The 18,750-nt window shown below is 38.7% G+C and overlaps 2 protein-coding genes across 6 annotated transcripts in view; both read right to left on the reverse strand.

Moving 5' to 3' along the window:
- The window catches only part of PPP1R1C (protein phosphatase 1 regulatory inhibitor subunit 1C), a 51,025-nt gene extending 34,988 nt beyond the window's left edge, over positions 1-16,037 (reverse strand). For 2 of the 5 annotated variants that reach the window (XM_085227563.1, XM_085227567.1), the window contains exons 1-6: positions 12,959-16,037; positions 12,412-12,504; positions 8,641-8,749; positions 7,291-7,383; positions 5,943-6,270; positions 3,613-3,673 (exon numbers count right to left, since the gene is read on the reverse strand). In XM_085227563.1, the coding sequence (XP_085083689.1) occupies positions 3,613-3,673; positions 5,943-6,194 (313 nt within the window). In that variant the 5' untranslated portion in view covers positions 6,195-6,270; positions 7,291-7,383; positions 8,641-8,749; positions 12,412-12,504; positions 12,959-16,037. Of the gene's footprint in view, positions 1-3,612; positions 3,674-5,942; positions 6,271-7,290; positions 7,384-8,640; positions 10,212-12,411; positions 12,505-12,958 lie in introns of those variants that run through there. The other 3 variants (XM_085227564.1, XM_085227565.1, XM_085227566.1) reach the window with 3 other exon arrangements.
- Positions 16,038-16,182: 145 nt separating this feature from the next.
- Positions 16,183-18,750, reverse strand: part of ITPRID2 (ITPR interacting domain containing 2) — a 40,043-nt gene continuing 37,475 nt past the window's right edge. Inside the window, exons 18-19 of the mRNA XM_085227562.1 lie at positions 17,217-17,341; positions 16,183-16,585 (exon numbers count right to left, since the gene is read on the reverse strand). Of these exons, the coding sequence (XP_085083688.1) occupies positions 17,231-17,341 (111 nt within the window). The 3' untranslated portion in view covers positions 16,183-16,585; positions 17,217-17,230. The remainder of the gene's footprint in view (positions 16,586-17,216; positions 17,342-18,750) is intronic.

An 18,750-nucleotide genomic window follows, 5' to 3' on the forward strand; every position in this document is an offset into this window, starting at 1 on the left:
TTTCATATATATTCTCCTACACTTGGTAGGGATAAAGGAGGTTGTGAGTATATAGCAGTGCAGAAATGACTGTTTTCAAGGTAGGAAATTTTATTTTCTCTTGGCTCCAATGATATTCCAACAGAAAGGAAGCACGAGAGCTTTAGCAATTTTTGGATTAAGCTCTTCTGCAGGATGATAGGTAAATGTGCTTTTAAAACTAAGCACATGCTTGTGTCCCTTTTTTAAAGCACAGGGATAAGCAACTGCGGTTATAGCAGGATATGACTGAGTTACCCCAGTAGCCCATACAGACACCTGCATAGAAAGAGATGCTGAATATTTCTCTAGTTCTGCCCATTAACATTCATCTTTGCTCTCACAGATAGTAAACGGGTCTTGCAATTTCAAATAACATTAAGACCAACTAGATATTAGGAAATCAAACATCAGATTCTCAGAAAATTCAGCTCATTTGATGGCAACTGAATTACAATAGGGGTAAGTAACTTTATAATTTGAGTCTTGATTCTTCTAGTGCTAGCTTTTCTGCTCAGATCATACGATCATAGAATCATTAAGACTGGAAAAGATCTCTGAGAAAAAAAGCTTTTTTTCATCGTTTTGTTGCTTCACAAGCCCACTTTGTCCACGGCAATAATTATCAATGCTGCTGCTATTCAAATTTCTCTTCTGCTGACTTTGCAATTATCATATATGATTTCAACCAGAGTGAGCAGAAGAAGATGCACCAATCAATGCACCAATATTCAGGGCTATTAGCCTCTGCAGTCACATTTATCACCTGTCTTTAAAACTTTCAGTGTGGTCTGGCCCTTACAGATTCCTTGGAAGCAAGAAAGCCAAGCAGAGTCTTCTTACAGTTTTGGAGTAGCTGTCATCCGCTTAAAATGACTTGTCCTCACTAGCCACTCCATCTTCACTTTATGCCACTTCACAACCCTTATCTACATCCGTGAAGACAGATTCCTGTCAAATCTGTTGTAGACACCAGGGACGAATAAGAAGACTTACAAGAAAGCAACTCTGAGATCTATATATGGCACTACTCAAACTGCATTTATTATACTTCCAAATAAGTTTTACTCTCTTCTGGTTTCCAGATGGCTCTGAATCCAGAACACCAGAATACCACAAAAATGCTGCTTTTTTTCATGCTGCAATCAAGAGCAGATGTAAAACAAGAATATAGAAAAGTCTGTTTCTTAGAAAATGTCTCTCTCTGTTTTATAAAATAAAAGAAGTTTAGATAGTTTGAGTAAACTTTGTGAGTGCATCTAAACATTCAGAATTGCACTGGAACACACATTTGAAGACCTTGGAAGTGTATCTTTCACTGTTTGCTCTAATGAAGGAATTGGAGTACTTCAGTGCGTAAAATTCAGGAGACTGGATTTTAGTTTAGCCCAGCTCTAATTTAATTGTTGGCTTTGACAATATCACTTACATTTTCTGCCGCTCAGTTTCCTGCTCAGATTCAGGGAGTCATGCTTCTAATGAAAATTATGGCAGTCTCAAGATAGCAGTTTTACTACTGTAATTATTTTATCGACTGTAAAAATATGCAGAGAGGAATTAACCATTTTTGAAGATGAATCATTATTCATTAGACTATTGAATTTGATTCAAAACCCAGTAGCAGGCTAGCAGTTGGGGTCTAATCAGCAAGGTGGCAAGAGCCTCTAGGACTTGTTGACTCCTCTGAAAGATGAAGGCATACAGTTATTTTGGAAGTTGCCCCACATCTTTCAAGACCATGCCCCTAATGAGTTTATTTACTATTCATACTTTCATTGTAGAGCTATTATCTGTCTCTCCAAATTAGCAGTGCAGATCTCGTATTCAATGAGTTTACATAGCTGCGTGTGCACCTTCCTTTCAAAACTCTTGCCCACATCAAGCATACCATTTGGAAACATGTACACACATGCTCATGCATAAACCATATAGCGTAGTATAGGAAAATAAAGGTACTTATAAAGCTTCTATTTTTTCTGACTATGTAGAAAATTTTAAAAAGCATTAAGACAAGATTTAAGCATATAATACCTTCACTGATATTAGTGCCCAGTACCTAGTAAGGGATAATATATAAATGAATAAATATATGCAAGTGAAGAGGGTGAATATTAGCTCCTGTTTTCATGGAAGTTGACTGATACTTGCAGCAATCCTAACTGATAATAAAAATGATTTATTTAAAGGTTTATTATGAACATTGCAGGAAAGGAGATAACAGATATGCACCACTTTGTTTACACTAATATTTCCTGCAAATTAAAAAGAGTTCTTATTCTCTGTTTGGTTTTGATTTGGTACTGTATCTGTTTATAAAAGGAAATATGCCAGTACAAAGCATACAAAGTTGCAAAAGAGATTAACAGTCAAGGTGAGTTTGCTTTAAATTAAGGCCTGGCAACACAGGCATCATAGATCCCATTAACGTAAGGAAAGTTGATCTGAGACAGATCTTTCATAATTGAGAGCTGAACTGCCTGAGACTTGGGCACTAAAACTTGCTACTCTCTGAACTAGGATAAAGCCCTTTAAAAAAATGTACAGGTCACTTGCAGTATCAAAAAAAATAGTGTTAGCCATATGACACATTTGAACACCCCCAATCTGTGCTATGCTGCAGTGATCACAACCTGAAGAGCAGGGCTTTCTAAATGCTTCCTTCTGCACAGTTCTCAGGAATTCAGCTACCCGTGTTATCTATCAATCAGAATAGGAGACCATCGGCATGATGCAGTAAGTGGAGATCCCAACAGAGCTAAGATAGTTTAATTTCACTGAGATGCTAGTGCATACAGTAACGATCTATGAGATATATCAGTGAGAAAAAGCCCAAGCTATCTTTTTTTAAAAAAATCAGGATATGAAGAGATAAGGCAGGAAAATAATGTTTTACAGAGCTACATAAAAGAAAAGCTGGAGATAAAGTAATGTATTTTAAATGGACTGTGTCTTGAAGATTTTTCTCTTGAAATTCATTTTTGCAGAGTTTTGTCACTTATAATGCTTACTAACCAGCTTATCACTGACTAATTTTTTTAAAATCACATTTACCTGATAAAGGACATTGGAACCTCATATTGCCCCACCCCACAGAGAAACTTCTGGGAGAAGTCTCAGATGAAGATATTATTTTTCATATTTGAAAAAGAATAGTGAGAACAGACATCACATGCTTCATCAGAAAACTGTAGAACAACCTGTTCTACAAAGCAATTTCCTTTGTTGAATTAGCCTTGGAGCCATGCTAGCACCTCTAGAGACTGAAAAATCAACACTACAACTGCATGGATCTCTACAGCATCCACCAAGGGAAAGAAAAGTGCTGTGGAAGTGCTGCGTCAGAGTCCTGTTTACCATTGTTATGCATACTGCAGAAAATTACAAAGTTTAAAATCCTTAAAATACTGACAATGTATAGAAGTCAACATTCAGAAAGATTCATGGGTTTTGCTCCAAATAGTTCTAGGATCCATTGTGTGATATTTAGTGCTATGAAAATAATGATGGCTTTTTAAAATCATGTAGTTAATAAAACCAATTTGCAGAGAACTGAGTATACATATTCAATAGTTTAGATGGTATGCTGGCACTTACCTGGGGGCACATGCTCATTCATGATGACAAGCGATGCTGGTGTAGGCCTTCTCTTCCTGATCTGTAACATGCAGAAACCAAGAGGAGCCATTAGGGACCACCAACCACCCCACACTCAGAAGAAAGCAAACATCATGTCCTTCTGAGACTAAATCAGGTCAAGTTAAAAACAGCAATAACAACAACAACAAACATTCAAAACTCACTTTCTCACTGCTCTTCTGGACTGACAGCAATTCGGGTCATGCTGCTACTTGTGTGTGGAAAGCCAAAGCATTGGCGGAGAGCCTTCCAAAATACCTTTGTGATTTGCAGTCACCTTGAATAAGTTTTTGGATGTGTATTACTGACGTGTTTCTCAAAATACTGACATTTAACTTCACTGCACAAAAATAACTGCAGTAGCTGGTGAGCTTATATATTCAAATACCTACTTGTGGTGTAATTTTTATAAGTAATTATTAAAATGAATATTTATATATATATATATTTTTTTAAACAAGATTTAATATTGGATGTAAGTCTTCTGATGAATCCATATTTCTAAACTGTGGCCAGAGGTGGTCTTATCATTCTTCAACAGAAGAAAAAACTCAAGACTTTCAAAATAATGTTTCCAAAGAGCACTGTACCATAGATATTTACCAACGAATATGTGATTCTGAATAGGTATTGTATGCAATTCTTCTTATTCAAAGTTTATTTGGTTAAGTTTCTTTGTTCTATTAACACTGGCTGAACTACATGATATTGGACTACTCTCCTATAATGGACATACTTACACTGAAAGTTGCTACACTAAAGCCTTCAGGCTATATCGATATTCTATTGAATTTAAGAGAGTGACCAGGAGTATTTAAGCTAGAAATGAACCTCACACAAATGCACAATGTCAGAATGTTTGTTCTTTTTCAGTTGCTGAGCCAACATCTGTAGTGAGCTGGGTTCAAATTTTGCTTTCAAAGGGGTAAATGGAAAATTACATCATTGGGCTTAATAGGGTTATTCCAGATTAGAGCAAATGTAGCTGGCAGCAGCATTTGCTAGTTTAATTTCCTCACATGCCCGTGGCTCTTGGAATTAATCTCTCAACATTAAAAAAAAAAAAAAAAGCTTGTCCTTAAATACTGGGCAAAATTTGGGGCGTAGCATTTCAAAAGCCATGGGAATGCAGCAAAATCCAAATCCTAACATTTTCACAGGGTTCAGAAAAATGTCAGAACATATCCTATTTGAATTAACTGCAGGACTTTACCATAAGCAGACATTCTATAGCTCAGAAATATCTATGGACAAAATGAAGACCTGCAGCAATTCTCTCCTGCACCCTTCTAGCACTTCTTCATTCAGTGGTCACTCACGCATCATTTTCCAGCAAACAGCTGTCTTTTAAGAGACACAACATCCAAGCACTCAAGAAACGAGATACCTGTCCTAAAGGTGCAAATAATTTTATAGCTACACAGAACTCTCAAGGTTATAATATTCCCCTGGTATCAACTAAAAAGAGACTTACCAAAATAGAAGTGAGAGTTAGGAAGGACTTGCACTGAGAGAAATATACTGGGTGACCTAATTATGACTTATCCAGTATTTCTTCTAAGCCTGTGTATGTCCTTCTTTATGTACATCTGTGCATAGCTGTTCAGAATACCAGGCATCTTTTCCTACACAGACTGCTGTATTGCTATATATATTTTACATCTATCTGTATATGTGATTCAAAGCGTAAATAATACACATATTAATTTCATGCATACATGATTATACATCCAAGCACATTCCTACACTTACACATACGTATTTCAAATATTTAAAACACGTTAACAGTGACATAAAGAAGACTGTAATAATCACGTGAAATACAGGAGATAACTGAAGGGATGGCTGTATGCAAAATGCAACTCTCATTTTCTCACGGTAAAATGAATGGTAAGTTGTCTTCTAACTGGACTGTGCAATATATCTATTAGGTACCTATTATCAACTTCATGTTTCAGTTTATGTAAAAATAGTGTTTTTTAGTTGATTGAGAATGAATATTCAAGTGGAGTGTATGCATTAGAGTACAAGTCCAGTTACAGAAAAGGTGCAGCAAATGTACACTGGGTAAACCTCCCCGAGGCAAAGAAAGGTTATTCTGCTCGGAGCACATATCCACCTCTCTTTGCATGTATCCAGACATCACAATGACCTCCAGAGCATTTAGTCTGTAGTCAAACTAACATACGTTAGGAAAGATTTTAGGTCATATTACCTGTTAACACCCTATCTTGCCTCCATCCACCCCATTCCCTCAAAAATAAGCCAAAGAAACTCCTCGTCCTTACCTGCTCAGCTGCTTCGGGATCTATTTGGCTCTGAAACAGCGGCACGGCAAACTGGATCTTTTTGGGGCTGTTGGGCTCCATGGCAGTGCTGACGTGAGGAGAGCAGAGCTTGGAGTGCCTGAGAGCAGAGCCTGGTTCTGCGGCTCCCTCGGCGCCCTCCCGAGAGCCGCGCCGCGTGCTCCTCAGTAACAGCTGTAATTCCTGACTTAGCAAGTGGATCTGTGTGAGCCGAGCAGCGCCCTTATTCCACATCCACAGAGATGCCGCTGGCTTGGCTATTTTTTTCCTCCCTCTCTTCTTCAGTCTTTCAGATCCTCTCAGTACAAAGCTGAAAGGAACAATAAGCTAATTGTGTACCAGTTCACTTCTGCATATGCCAAGCATTCACTCAGAAGCTAATTGAAAATGCAATACTAGCATTGCATGGCCTGGAGCCCTGGGATTTGAAAGAGAGGATCTCTCCACCGTACATTACTAACTGGCTGCTCAGAAGTGCAATGCAAGCTCCCTCTGAGTATTGCTGATGGGCTCTTAATTATTGATGAACACAAATCAGGAAGTTTTCAGTTTTTGGGGGGTGGAGGTAGCAGGAGGGGTGGATGCAGTAATTCCATCTCTGTTACACTGTGCCAGAACCACTCTCCTCTTCTCACATATCACACAATAGCCTTTGCTCTTCCAAATCATTTTCTAAACCTTTTCCAGGAAGACTTTTGATGATGACGCTACATAGATACCCACACTCTCTCAAAGCAAATCTGACGTACAAAGTGCAGTTTGCATCTTAGGCTACTCAGATTTAAGCTCTGATCTCTTCTGGTAGGATCCATCTCATGGATCTTTAGATACTGAGAAGTTCCACTTTTAAGCCAGCAATCTGGGCTCCCTCCTGCTTGACATATTGGAATACATTTTACTCTGTTCTAGTTAAGAGGAACACAGAACCTACTGGAGATGACATTTTCCCTCTGTCAACCCCAGAAAAGGTAAAATCAACTCAGGATAAAATTCAGAGGTCTAAATCCCACTTGGAGTAAAATCTGTGCTTTCTTTTAAGACAATGAAAATAACATGACTAATCATATTAATAATACTCTGTTGATCATACCTGATTTCACTTTTTATTTCATCTTTATTAAAAGTCTCTCTTAGAGACTCTTAAAAGTGAACTCTTAGAGCTTACAACCACTAAAAGACAGTACAGACAGCTGATCTCCTGCAGCAAAATTGTGCTTCGTGCCAAAACAGAAAACAGAAAATGCTGTAGACAGGTCAAAGGACTATGTTGCAAGCATAACTCTAAGCCCACAGCCAAAGAGCTTTGGGCCAATCTCCTGATATCCATTACCAGCAGTTGGAAGAAGATAGAAAATGTGGTGCAGAAGGAAAATCTGATTGGTATGGCACATCACAGGATCTGCTTCATCTGGGACATGACTGCCTGCAGAGAGCAAGTGAATTTTTGTTAGGTTTTTGGGAGACTCGTGACTCAATAGATCTCCAACTAGTCACAATGAAGAGCAAACAGGTGGGTCATGCAGAGAAGAAAAACAACCTGAGCCTGTCCCTGACAGGCTGCAGTAAGCAAACAGAGAAGCAACTGAATTCAGAGCTGAGGCTGAACATCACCAAAACTGAAAGGAATTTGAAAATGCACTTTTGGTTCTGGCCACTGAAAGTATTAAGGATTTCCACAGTTCATCACAGGTTTATTCTAGAATCGCTGAGTATTTTCCCATCTGTGCCTGTGTGGGAGGTGGGGGAAGGAGCTGGGATCCTGTGTATGAACAATGTGCAAACTGTATGCAACAGAATAAATCAGAAAAATCAAGGCTTTGATTTATGCAAATGAAAACTGTTAAGACATTGTTGGAATAGCAAGATATTTCTGAACAGAGGCAAATACACAAGTAAGCTAGTTTATGAAGAACTAAATCTAACCCAAGAGGTGAGAATGCACTAAAAGGTGACAAATTGACACACTCAACAATCAAATACAACGCACAGTAAAATTCCCCTTCTCATCCAAATCAGAACTCCTTTGTAACAAAATGCCTTCCAATTGATGGCCAGTAGCTGGAAAATTGCCAGTGACTTAGCTGACAACTTGCCTGATGCTCTGCGGTGGTTGGCAAAAGTCATTTCTGAGATCTAGGAGCTTACAGCAGATGTTTAGAGGGCAGAACACAATCACAGAGCTCTTACCAAAAATAACAGCCTTTGTATGCTGCCGTATTACTATTCTCACAAAATATCCTTGGATGTATTTAATTAAAGTTGAAATCCTAAAGAATTGTCCTTCTTGCAAGACCGAATAAAAGAGAATGTAATGAACTTCCACTGATGCTGTCTTCCCAAATTTTATCCCCAGGCTACAACCATTTCATTTGCTCACATACCCCTACTCGGAGTGGTCTGCCTGAATGAATACAGCTGTACAGCTGGAACTGAAGAGGAGAAGACAGTCTTTCTTTACTGAGCTCTGTAGCAAGTAACATCCACGAGTTATTTGTTGGGTAGAACATATTCATCTGATAGGATGGAAAGTATTTGGTGGTTAGAGACTAGACTGAACAGCTCAGGGAGTGTGCCACATTGCTGGCATTTTTCCCATTAGGCTTGTTTTGACAGTTGATGTGCATTAACAGAATTGTAGAACCACAGAACAGTCTTGGTTGGAGGGGATTTCCGCATTTACCTGTTCCCACCTGGTGCTTGAGGAAGGACCTGAGATCAAGTTATCCTGGGCTCTCTCGGCTGGTTTTGCAATATTTATAGTGTTAAGGCAAAATGTTCAGTTCTGTTTACTAGAACAAAAAAAAAAAAAAAAAAAAAAGAGATGCACAAAACAGTAACACTCAGTGTTTCATAAGATTAAGCCTTCTTAAGCCTTCACTGCTCCTACAAAGATCAATCACAATTTGTTCCATAAACTGCCACAGATAGACAATAAGAGACAGAAGGCAACTGCAGCAGTTCTGCTGGTACAGCTAAGAGCTGATGGTGAAGGAAGAGAAACACAGGCAGCTTTCAGCAAGGAAAAGAGTTGGGGAAGGTTTTCAGGATGGTCTAATTGTCTGAGTCCCTCACGAGCAGACACACCACTAATTTCAATGACAGCTTCAAACATGGATGATTCTTTGCTTTAAATACACCTACTGTTGATGTCTTTGAAACTCGGTGTATTAAATAATGCTACAATGACAGTGCAATTGCACTATTACATCACAAAGACAATTTCTTATGTTAATGATAAAATCAGGTGAAAAAAACCCACACCATTCAGACTGTGAAAAGAATGTTGTAATGTTAAATGACTGACACGCCAACAGAGGTGTATTTCAGCTCTCGACTGCAGGATGCTCCTGTGTAAAGGAATCACATTCCAAAGCTGTTGCTAGCACTAGTGTGTGAGAAACAAGCTCAATAGCTGTATGAAGAAACAAACCAACAAACATACTCCTTGGCAGGCTCAGGGGAGAGCCAGACAGCAAGGGCAGGACAGGACAGAGGGATAGGGCCCTAAAAGAGTGCCAGATTTGGCAGGGTGAGGCCTGTGGTACACATGGAGGTGCTAGCCTCAGCCGCTCTTTTCGCTGCACTGTTTGGGAGCTGGCTGCCCAGACATCCTCACTACAACAATAAAAGTATTTTCAGAATAGTAGAAGAGGCATATTTCAGAGAGCAGTCAGATATACCATTTCAGGATTACTGCGTCAGCTCACTCTTACACCTAATTACAGCATGGTCTCCAGGCAAAATGTGCTTGCATTTTCTATAGACTGCATCACAGTCTGGGGAAGAGCTGAAATGCATTTAAGTGCTGCCAAATCCTTTTAGCTCATCTTCTGTTTTTAGTGCACTCTCCACAATGTTTTAAATTCCTTCATGATTCAGCTAAAACAATCATGGAAAATAAAAAATAACTGTCCATAATCTTTCCTTTCTATGTCATTCACTAGATCTTGTTATGAACTACTACATTTTAACATACCCTGCTGTCATGATGAGCTATCAAAGCACTCACAGCTCCTGTTTATTTTCCCTACTGTGTAAGGAAAGACTTCTAATTGCTTCACAGCCAAGGGCTCAGGCTGCTGGGAAGGAAACTTGGTGGGCTCTGTCCCACACACTATACAATTTTGGCTGGGTCAGCAATCTGCCTCAGTTTCTCTGCTGTGATCAAGGACTACCACAGCACTGGCCTGGAGCGGAACAAGACCTGGAGCTGCCTCTGAAGTCAACCTGCTAAAATCAGATGCAAGTCTTTCTATAATAAATGCTAACATATTGAAAAGGGCTATGAAAGTTCCCTTTCAAACATTTAAATACAGGTGTTGCTGTCAGAGTTGCTCCCACTCAACAACTGGAAACAGTTTGATATTCATATGCAGAAAATGCAAATATATGAGATCACATCTGCCTTGTGAGCAGCAAGTGATGCTGCAGGCAGGTCAGGATGAAGAACAAAAAGAGCTATTGGCCTACTAACAGCTTAATGCAGAATTCCATTGCCATTACTCATCCATCAAACACCAGGCTTTGGTCAACACTAATGGCATACATGAGTTCATGTAAGTAAAAAATACAGCTAATTTTGTTCATAATTTCTCTCTACTTAGATAACCACTCCTTAGCAGTGTGAGTGTAATCAATATCAGTTTAAAGCTACCTTGAGGAGGTAAAAACTGATGCTATCTATTCAAGCCTTCCACTAGGGCTCACTACTCTCCTAACTACCAAGTAATGTACAAACATTTACTGGTAAGTACTGCTGTTCATTGAATCAGCACATCCCCAGCACAGGAAACAGGCTGTATTAATGGCATGGACATAACCTGTTTAGAAAGTCTGAAGATCTATATCTAATACAGACTGTAGTTCAATAGTGCAGAGACTAACATTCTGGTAATGGGTTTACAGAGGAATTTCAGGAGGAAGTCATGTCAGAGTTCACTTTCTTATCAAGGAGAAAGTAAATCTAACATTTTTCAATAAACAGAACTACTGTGGACAGCCTGCATAGATGTTACAATAAAATTACATTAGCTGCTTTCCATATTAAGTCTTTGATGCGGAAGTTTACTAACATTGAACTAAACAACTGAGATATAAAACTGAGTTTCTACCATAATATTTTTAAACAAAAGTTAAAATATAGATGACAGGGAAGCTGAACAGGAAATGAGCTCTTACAGCTTCAGAGCCTGGGTAAGAAAACTCAGTGTACAAACACAGGCTGCTGTAATGACAATGGAAAGTCATCAGCTGAGCTATAAAATCTCACTGAGTATGACAAATTCACAAAATATTTTTAAAATTCTGATTTTTTTTTTCTGATTTTTTTTTTTTTTATATACTTAATATTTTGATTCTTTCTTGCCTTCTCCTCCACCTCAGAGGACAATGTTAGATGTAGAGAAGTCACAGTGGCCCTTGGAGTCACTGATGTCTGCAGCACCCACATGGCAGCAGCTGCATCATCCAAAGACGTCCTGCTGGGACAAATCCCAGGAGCTGGGGTGCATCATAAGCAGGAGAAACAGAGCAACTCCACGAACAGGCACAAGTTAGAAATCAAAGATGAACCCATTGTGAATGATGCCTTCTCCAATGGGGTGCAGCCCCACAGGGCCTGAAACAGCAACAAAGCCAGAAGGCACCGAGTGGAATTATTAAGGGCTTGGCTCAAATAACAATCATTTCTCCACATAAGGTGAGCTTAAACAGTGGAGCTCATCACCACAGGATGCTGCATACACCAAAACTATACATGCCCCAGAAAAAGCAATTAGTGGAAAAGAAATCCATCAGGGATACCACTGCTGGCCAGGAAATCCAGAGCCACTGGCTGCTAATAGCAGGAAGGGTGGAAACACTCCTCACACCTCCTCAGGCTCAGTTCTTCCCAAACTTTTGATGTTGGCCACTGTGGGAGTGAAGACACTGAACAGGCCAGACTTTGAGTTTCATTTACTACAGTTGCTCTTATGTTGTAAACTGTGATTGAACTCCAAACTTCTGGTGAGCCTGCGCTGCTAAGGTTTTTTTCCATTGCTTATGTCAGTGTGAAAACATGCTTACATATAAATTTTCCTGCAACACCTCCAATAATAACAATACTTAATTAAGTACATCTTTAAAATATACTTTTAAAAGCAATTGCAGCCTAAGCTTTGATCTGTAGACATGACATTAACACGGGACATCATCCTTCAACATGACTTCTCTTGCCTTAATAATTTTAAAAGAAGATCTGAAACTAAAGCCAAACACAGAAAAGTGAAATTTCTGTAGTTGCTTTCTTTAAAAGTTGACTCCAGAACTTCCTAACAAGTTCTAGCAAATAATTAAAGATAGAGAAAAAAAGAGAGATTTTACACAATTATATAAATACTTCCAAAAATTTACAAAAAACTATACTGTGCAAGTAGGTATCTGTACCACAATGGGCTGAATAGCCACTCACCTGCTCAGACCATTCTTGCTTTCTGCCGTGATGTCTTCTCATTGCTATGATTTAATCGCTTAACCATTGTCCAGGCTTTCCTGTTTTACGCTGCTTTAAAAAAAAGAGAGAGAGAGGATGTTTCTGCATATAATAGTCTCCATCGTTCAGCAAGTATCTACTTAGAACTGAAAGATATACAACTTATTTGGAATTAGCAAGTTGTTTTTGTTTTTTTTTTTTTAAGAAAGAAAACAAGGTATTGATCTCATCATTACAATTTCTCTTCTGACAATTCCAACCACTTTTATTCTATAGCATGAATATAAAGAATTACTATCACATCTACATTCACGTTGAAACATCAAAGTAAATAAGCACTGTGCAAAAATGATCTGTTTCTTGTTTTCCTGAAAATCAAATGACATATTATTTTAACTGTCATGTTAATTCAGAAAAGAAGTGTTGTACTGGGCCAAAGCCAGCAGTTATTTCACATCATCATCCACTTTTTATGAATTTGGGTTTTGTTCTCTATTGAAGAAGCTCCTCCAAAAGAGAAACTTACCAGAAGTTTAGGTACAATGTTGTTTGGCACTGCAAGCTATGTCTTGAATTACTCATTTCTGACTGGGGCTCCTGTTTCCTCTCTCTCATCGGTATCTTCCTTTGGCCAATTTCATTGAAATTGATTCATCCGTGAAACTCGATGAACCAGAATGTTCTAACCTATGCAACATTTTAAGTGTAAGCCATTTTTTCAGCAGTACATGAAATTCAGAGGCAGTACAAACACTGCCTTGCAAGACTCAGTAGAATAATACCAGTTAACAACTGCGGCTGGATTTTATCAAGGAGGTCTGAATTCTCACCTTAAAAGAGACTGCATTTGGAGAAAAACATTCCTTCTGAAGCATGTGGCTTGCACCATCTTCTTGATTATCTTTTGTCTCACAAATGAGGGCTTGCACACCACGCGTTTTGATAGAAAGCAGAAGATACAGGACAGCCTCCTCTCTGTGAAGGCTTTGGTCAGCAGAGTGATGTGGAAAAGCTTCAAGAGTCTTTCATTCCTTTTTGCAGATGCAAGATCTCTCCAAGCAGAGCTGCAGAACAACCAGCAGCAGGAGCCTCCCTTCCTACTTATCCCCAGTCACAAAACAGGGCTGCCTGTCATCCTCAGTCCTTTCCATCCCAGGCCTTGGGCACAGTGCCGCACGCGGTCCAGTAGCAACTCACAGGTCATGCAGCACTAAGCCTAGCAGCGTGTAGGGCATTGTGTACCCAGCTGCCTGCCTCAGATCCCGAATGCCAAGATGTCACCACCCGATTTCAGCACAGGTCAAACGTACTAATAGACTACTTGCTGTGCTACCAATAGAGACAGAGTTGTCGTGTACCCATAGAAAACAGCTAGCTTTTACATTTTCCTTGTCTCACATTTCTGCAGCCAATGCCAGTCACCAAGACTGCCATCACAGTAATGTCTAGAAAGGCATCCAAAATTTCTCTGGCATTACTGCTGGCTTTATTCATAGCAAATTTGATTGAGCAATATTTATCACCACTGAAACAGCTGTTTCAAACTGCATAGAATTCATATCAAATTGCAGGTTGGCAGAAAAAAAGACAACATTAATTTGTAGGGAAAGTAGCAGTCTCAATCGCTAAGCAAAAGAAAAACCATCCTTTCTCAGAAAATCATTACAGCTGAATAGACAGGGCAAGGCACCTAGGTTAGGCATGTGTCCAATAATAATGACAGCTGTTCCTAAGGCATGAGCAGAAATGTCAATAGAGCTTGATATCAGTTCAGCTTAATGTGGCAGGAGGCCACTACAGTTTTGTTTTAAAATAGATGTTTATAGGCATTCCTGTATCTACATAAATGCCATTCAAAATACTAGATGGTGGTGTCTTTAAGAGTGGCAGAAACCTATGGATTATGGAAAATTAAATGCTCACATATTCACCACTTGCAATTTAGGCTTAGAAATGTCATTTAAAATGTGTTTATTTTAAACTATGCCAGAACCTCACAAATCAGCTGAACGAAAAATTGGCACTAGCTTTTGTGTCTCAATATATTATACATTAGACTCTTAAGTCGCCGAGATTGAATATTCTTATGAGCTCCAAGCCCGTGAGACCCAGCTACTTTGGGCTCAGGTATATGAGTGACTTCTCTTGCAAAGACAGAGGCCGGGCTGCCTCACCCACAGAGGATGCTGCTGGCAGCCTCTCCTTGATGGTCACCAGCTCCTGGAGTGCTCTACTCCAACGCTCCATTGAGAGCCATAGTTGTCACTTTACTTGGAATACCACCAGGTAGTGCAGGGGTACAGGATTCACTTTAATGCAGGGTGTGTTAGTTAATTAACCTGACTGGGGAACAAGGGGAGCTTCTGAGGTTCCAGTTATTTGGGTAAGCTTTGGTTTTATGCATTTGCAATCTTTGGTTGCAGCACCAGAGTCCGGCTGGAGGTTCTCTGGGTGACGTTTGGAGTGAAGCTACATCCTCACACAAGCTGCAAAGGAAAGCAGAAATTCACTGCAACATGCAATCCTGTACAAATTGCCATGCATAAATGCTGCTGGAGTTTATATTTTAATGTTCACCATGAGTTTTTCAAGAAAGTCCTGGTGCTACTCAGAGTAATTCCAAGGAGAAGATGAGCCCAAGCAAATTTTTGAAAGCCAGAACAGGAGTCAAAAACTTGAAGAGTTTGGTTTAACTGCCAATATTTCTCTGCAATTTATCTCTCTAATTTCTTCAGAGCATTGGTTCCATCGAATATCTGAAAGCTTTCTGAAACCCACATCCCAGGCTTTCTACCATACTCCATTCTATGTACTATATGATCAACTCTATATAACTTACTTTGCTTAAGATGCACAAAATAAATTACAGAAAAACACTGACACAGATTATAGGCAAAATAAATATTTTATTGGTTTAATATACATGTTTTTGTTGTGTTTTTTTGTTGCTTTTTTTTTTTTTTTTTTTTTTAAAGAAATCAGCCCTTGGGTGTCTTCCTAACACAATTAAAAATCAAACTTTATCATATAATATTGTTACATTTGAAACTATTCTTGATTAAAGACCTTGACAGTATAAAGAGTTAGCTGCTGGAAGTGGCAAAGGAATAAAGACATTCCTAGCACAGTACAATGGGATATTACATATCCACTAAATGTCTATGTGACCACATAAAATGTCCAACAACTTCCAATTTTTTTCCATTGGAACAAACACATGTTCACTAGGCTAACTGAAAATAGAATCTTTGAGGGACAGGGAAGGAAACAAATATTTTTCCATTTTCCTCATAATTCAAGCAAGGTCACTCATCCATTACAAGTTGCACATCCTAATTGCTTTCAGAATATCAGTATTTTTTATTGCATTTTGTTAATACAAAGCAGAAGAGAACTTCTTGGAATGACTGAGAGCAGTCAACACAGAGACAAAAAAGCAATGCTTAAAATAAGGCACTTTTCTACAAGATGGGCAAACAGTAAAGAAGCAAATAAAATTAGTTAAAAGTTGTCTTTTACATAAAGCTAAGGCTTTCAGTGTCAGAACTTTAAGTAGTTTTAAGTAACCTCATGTCGTTCAGCCACTCTGCTAATAGTAACCGCTCCAAGAATTAAGAGCAATTTTTACAACAGGAAATTTTCCTTCTTTTGAAGTGGCACTAAGTAACAGCAGTGGAAACAATTATTGGTTGTTTCAAGCTCTCAAAGTGTATCAGTTATTGCACAATAAATACCTCATAGAGGTCAGTGTTGTTTTTTTTTTTTTTTTTTTTATGGTGGTGGTTTTGTGTGTTCTTTTTTTTTGAAGATAAGCTGAACGTGAGCACGTTATTTATAAACTGGTTAAGCCTGAAAATTTTCAAGTTTCATGATACATCACTTTAAGAAATTAGCAACATAAAAATTTACAACAGGGAAATACAAATAAATACAAAACCTCTCAGAGAGCCACAGTTTCATTGATGATTTATGGAAAGTAATAAATGAGTTAAAGTGTCTAAGTCTTTATATATGTACTCAAGGAAAGGCACACATCATAGAACCCAGCGTTGAACACAAGTAGCCTATCTCAGCAGCTTTAACATCTCCTGAAGCAAAACCGACTTGACACTTCACCAGTGTATGCCGCCCAAAGCAGAATTCCACAGCCAACCTTACAGAAAAGAAAAGCAAGATAAATATATCTAAATTAGATTTTTGCTTGCTATGCTTGAGTATGCACTTTGATCATGTCTGTGGCAGGCAAATAACAAAGCTTCTCACATGATGTATTCACAAGTGAATCGTAAGTAATGACTTGGTTTGGAAGGGATCCCAAGGATCAACAAATTTCCAACCCACTGCCAGAGGCAGGGCCACCATCCTAGACCAGGCTGCCCAGAGCCCTATCCAACCCAATCTTAAACACCTCCAGGGATGGAGCATCCACTCCCGGCAGCCTGTGCCAGCACCTCACCACTCTCTCTGTATAGAGCTTCCCCCAGCATCTAATCTAAACCTTTCCTCCCTGAGCTCAAGGTAATCATGAAGGACACAAAAAACAAAAAATACTAGACCACTACATGAACGCTGACAGTAGGATAGATCAAACTACAAACCAAATTTTCTAAAGCTGTCTAGGATTATCAATATCTCCCTTATTTAAAAAACTTCAGTATTGATCACTTCTATTTGAGAGGGAATATACAAAAAAAGTAAGACTTAAGTTCACAATTATATTTTAGAAGGTAAGAAAAAAAGAATTCAGTGAGTTACTGAATGGTTCTAGCAAATTCACAGATTACCTGTAGTACCCATCTCACAGCTGGGCATCTTGTTTTGCAGTTGTGGATCTGCTTTGTGGCGATACAGCTGCTAACAATCCACTTACTATTTCTCGTCTTATTTCACCAACAATAGATTCCTTGATCTGAAAGGGATTAGAGGAATTTTTCAGGTCAGTAAGCTACATAACCGACAGATAAAACAAACTGATACTGCAGACATGCTTGACATTATCAACATATTAAAATATGTAACACCAAGAAGTCAACTTTAAAAAATGCAAATGAAAAATATAAGAGGACTCCCCTTCGAAAAATAACTGTTAGCAATTTTAAAGCAGTTGCAAATCATATAAAAGCAAAGTAGCTTTATTTTTCTAGATGGTAAATATACCTGCATTTTCCATTCAGGGATACTCTTTTTATGTTAAGAAAAATGTATTTCAACTACGCAAAGTTCTGAAAATACCATTATGGGATATACACACTAAAAGCATACAATATACAGGCTTTTTTTAAAATATGAATTAACTCTTGAAAACGAAGCAGAATCTATTTACCTCACAGAGGCATTACACAGCAAGAAAAGCCCAAGTCAATGAAGATAGGCTGCAGTCCTCACATAAATGAAGAGGAGGCTAATCTTAATCACACTTGCAGCAGCAAAGACAAAAAATCTTGGTCACCCACTCATTTTTGGATGGTTTTGATTTTAAGAAGTACCAACAAGAGAGAAGTGGTTATGGGGACAGGTGAGGAGGAAGACAGCGGAAGAATGTAGGCAGGTGAGAGCTTGGCAGCCAGGGTCAGTCACATAAGCACTAACCAGCCCAGCTACGCAATGCTGTATTCTTTTCTTTATCATAAAAGGCAAATAATTTCTTGGCACAAATAACCGATCTCTAAAGAAGTACCATCTGTAAAGAAAATACCATTCAGTATCACTTCAGAGGTAGCTTTCAAGTGCTTCAGGAGCTGTAATGAATGTGAGATTCAATGCAAAAATAAAATAAAATAAAATAAAAATAAAAAAGTATTAAAAGCCCAAATTTCTAATCCTGGTTTTACTAGTAACAAAATCCCTTCATGTTCTGATGCCCCACTGATACCAGAGGATATTTACTCAGATCTAGCCTTCACAAAGGCCTTGCCATGTTTGCGTAGCTCTCACCATCTCTGTGAACATCTTGCAATTATTCTTGTAAGTCTCCCTTTTTCCTGGTGCGTCAAAAGGATTAAGCAACGACGTCAGAAGGGTGGCAGCAGAATTAGCAACGGGTTATTTATCCCTGGTCCTCATTGGCAAGCAATTCAATCCTTAAACCATTAGTGGCAACGTTCCTCATTTCACTACTACTTTGCATCAAGCTGAAATTCAGATACTGCAACATTGCTTTGAAACAGGTTTAAAGCTGAACTGCTTGTGTTTAGCTGACAAAAAAGCCAGTGTTCAACAGGACCTGTTTTACAGACAGCCACAATTCCTGATGATATCTACGCCGACACACGCACACACACGTGCAAAGCTTTAGGACCACAGTCAATTCAGTAAGTG

Source organism: Meleagris gallopavo, chromosome 7 (genome assembly GCF_905368555.1).
Source record: "Meleagris gallopavo chromosome 7, MGAL_WU_HG_1.1, whole genome shotgun sequence".
Taxonomy (NCBI): domain Eukaryota; kingdom Metazoa; phylum Chordata; class Aves; order Galliformes; family Phasianidae; genus Meleagris; species Meleagris gallopavo.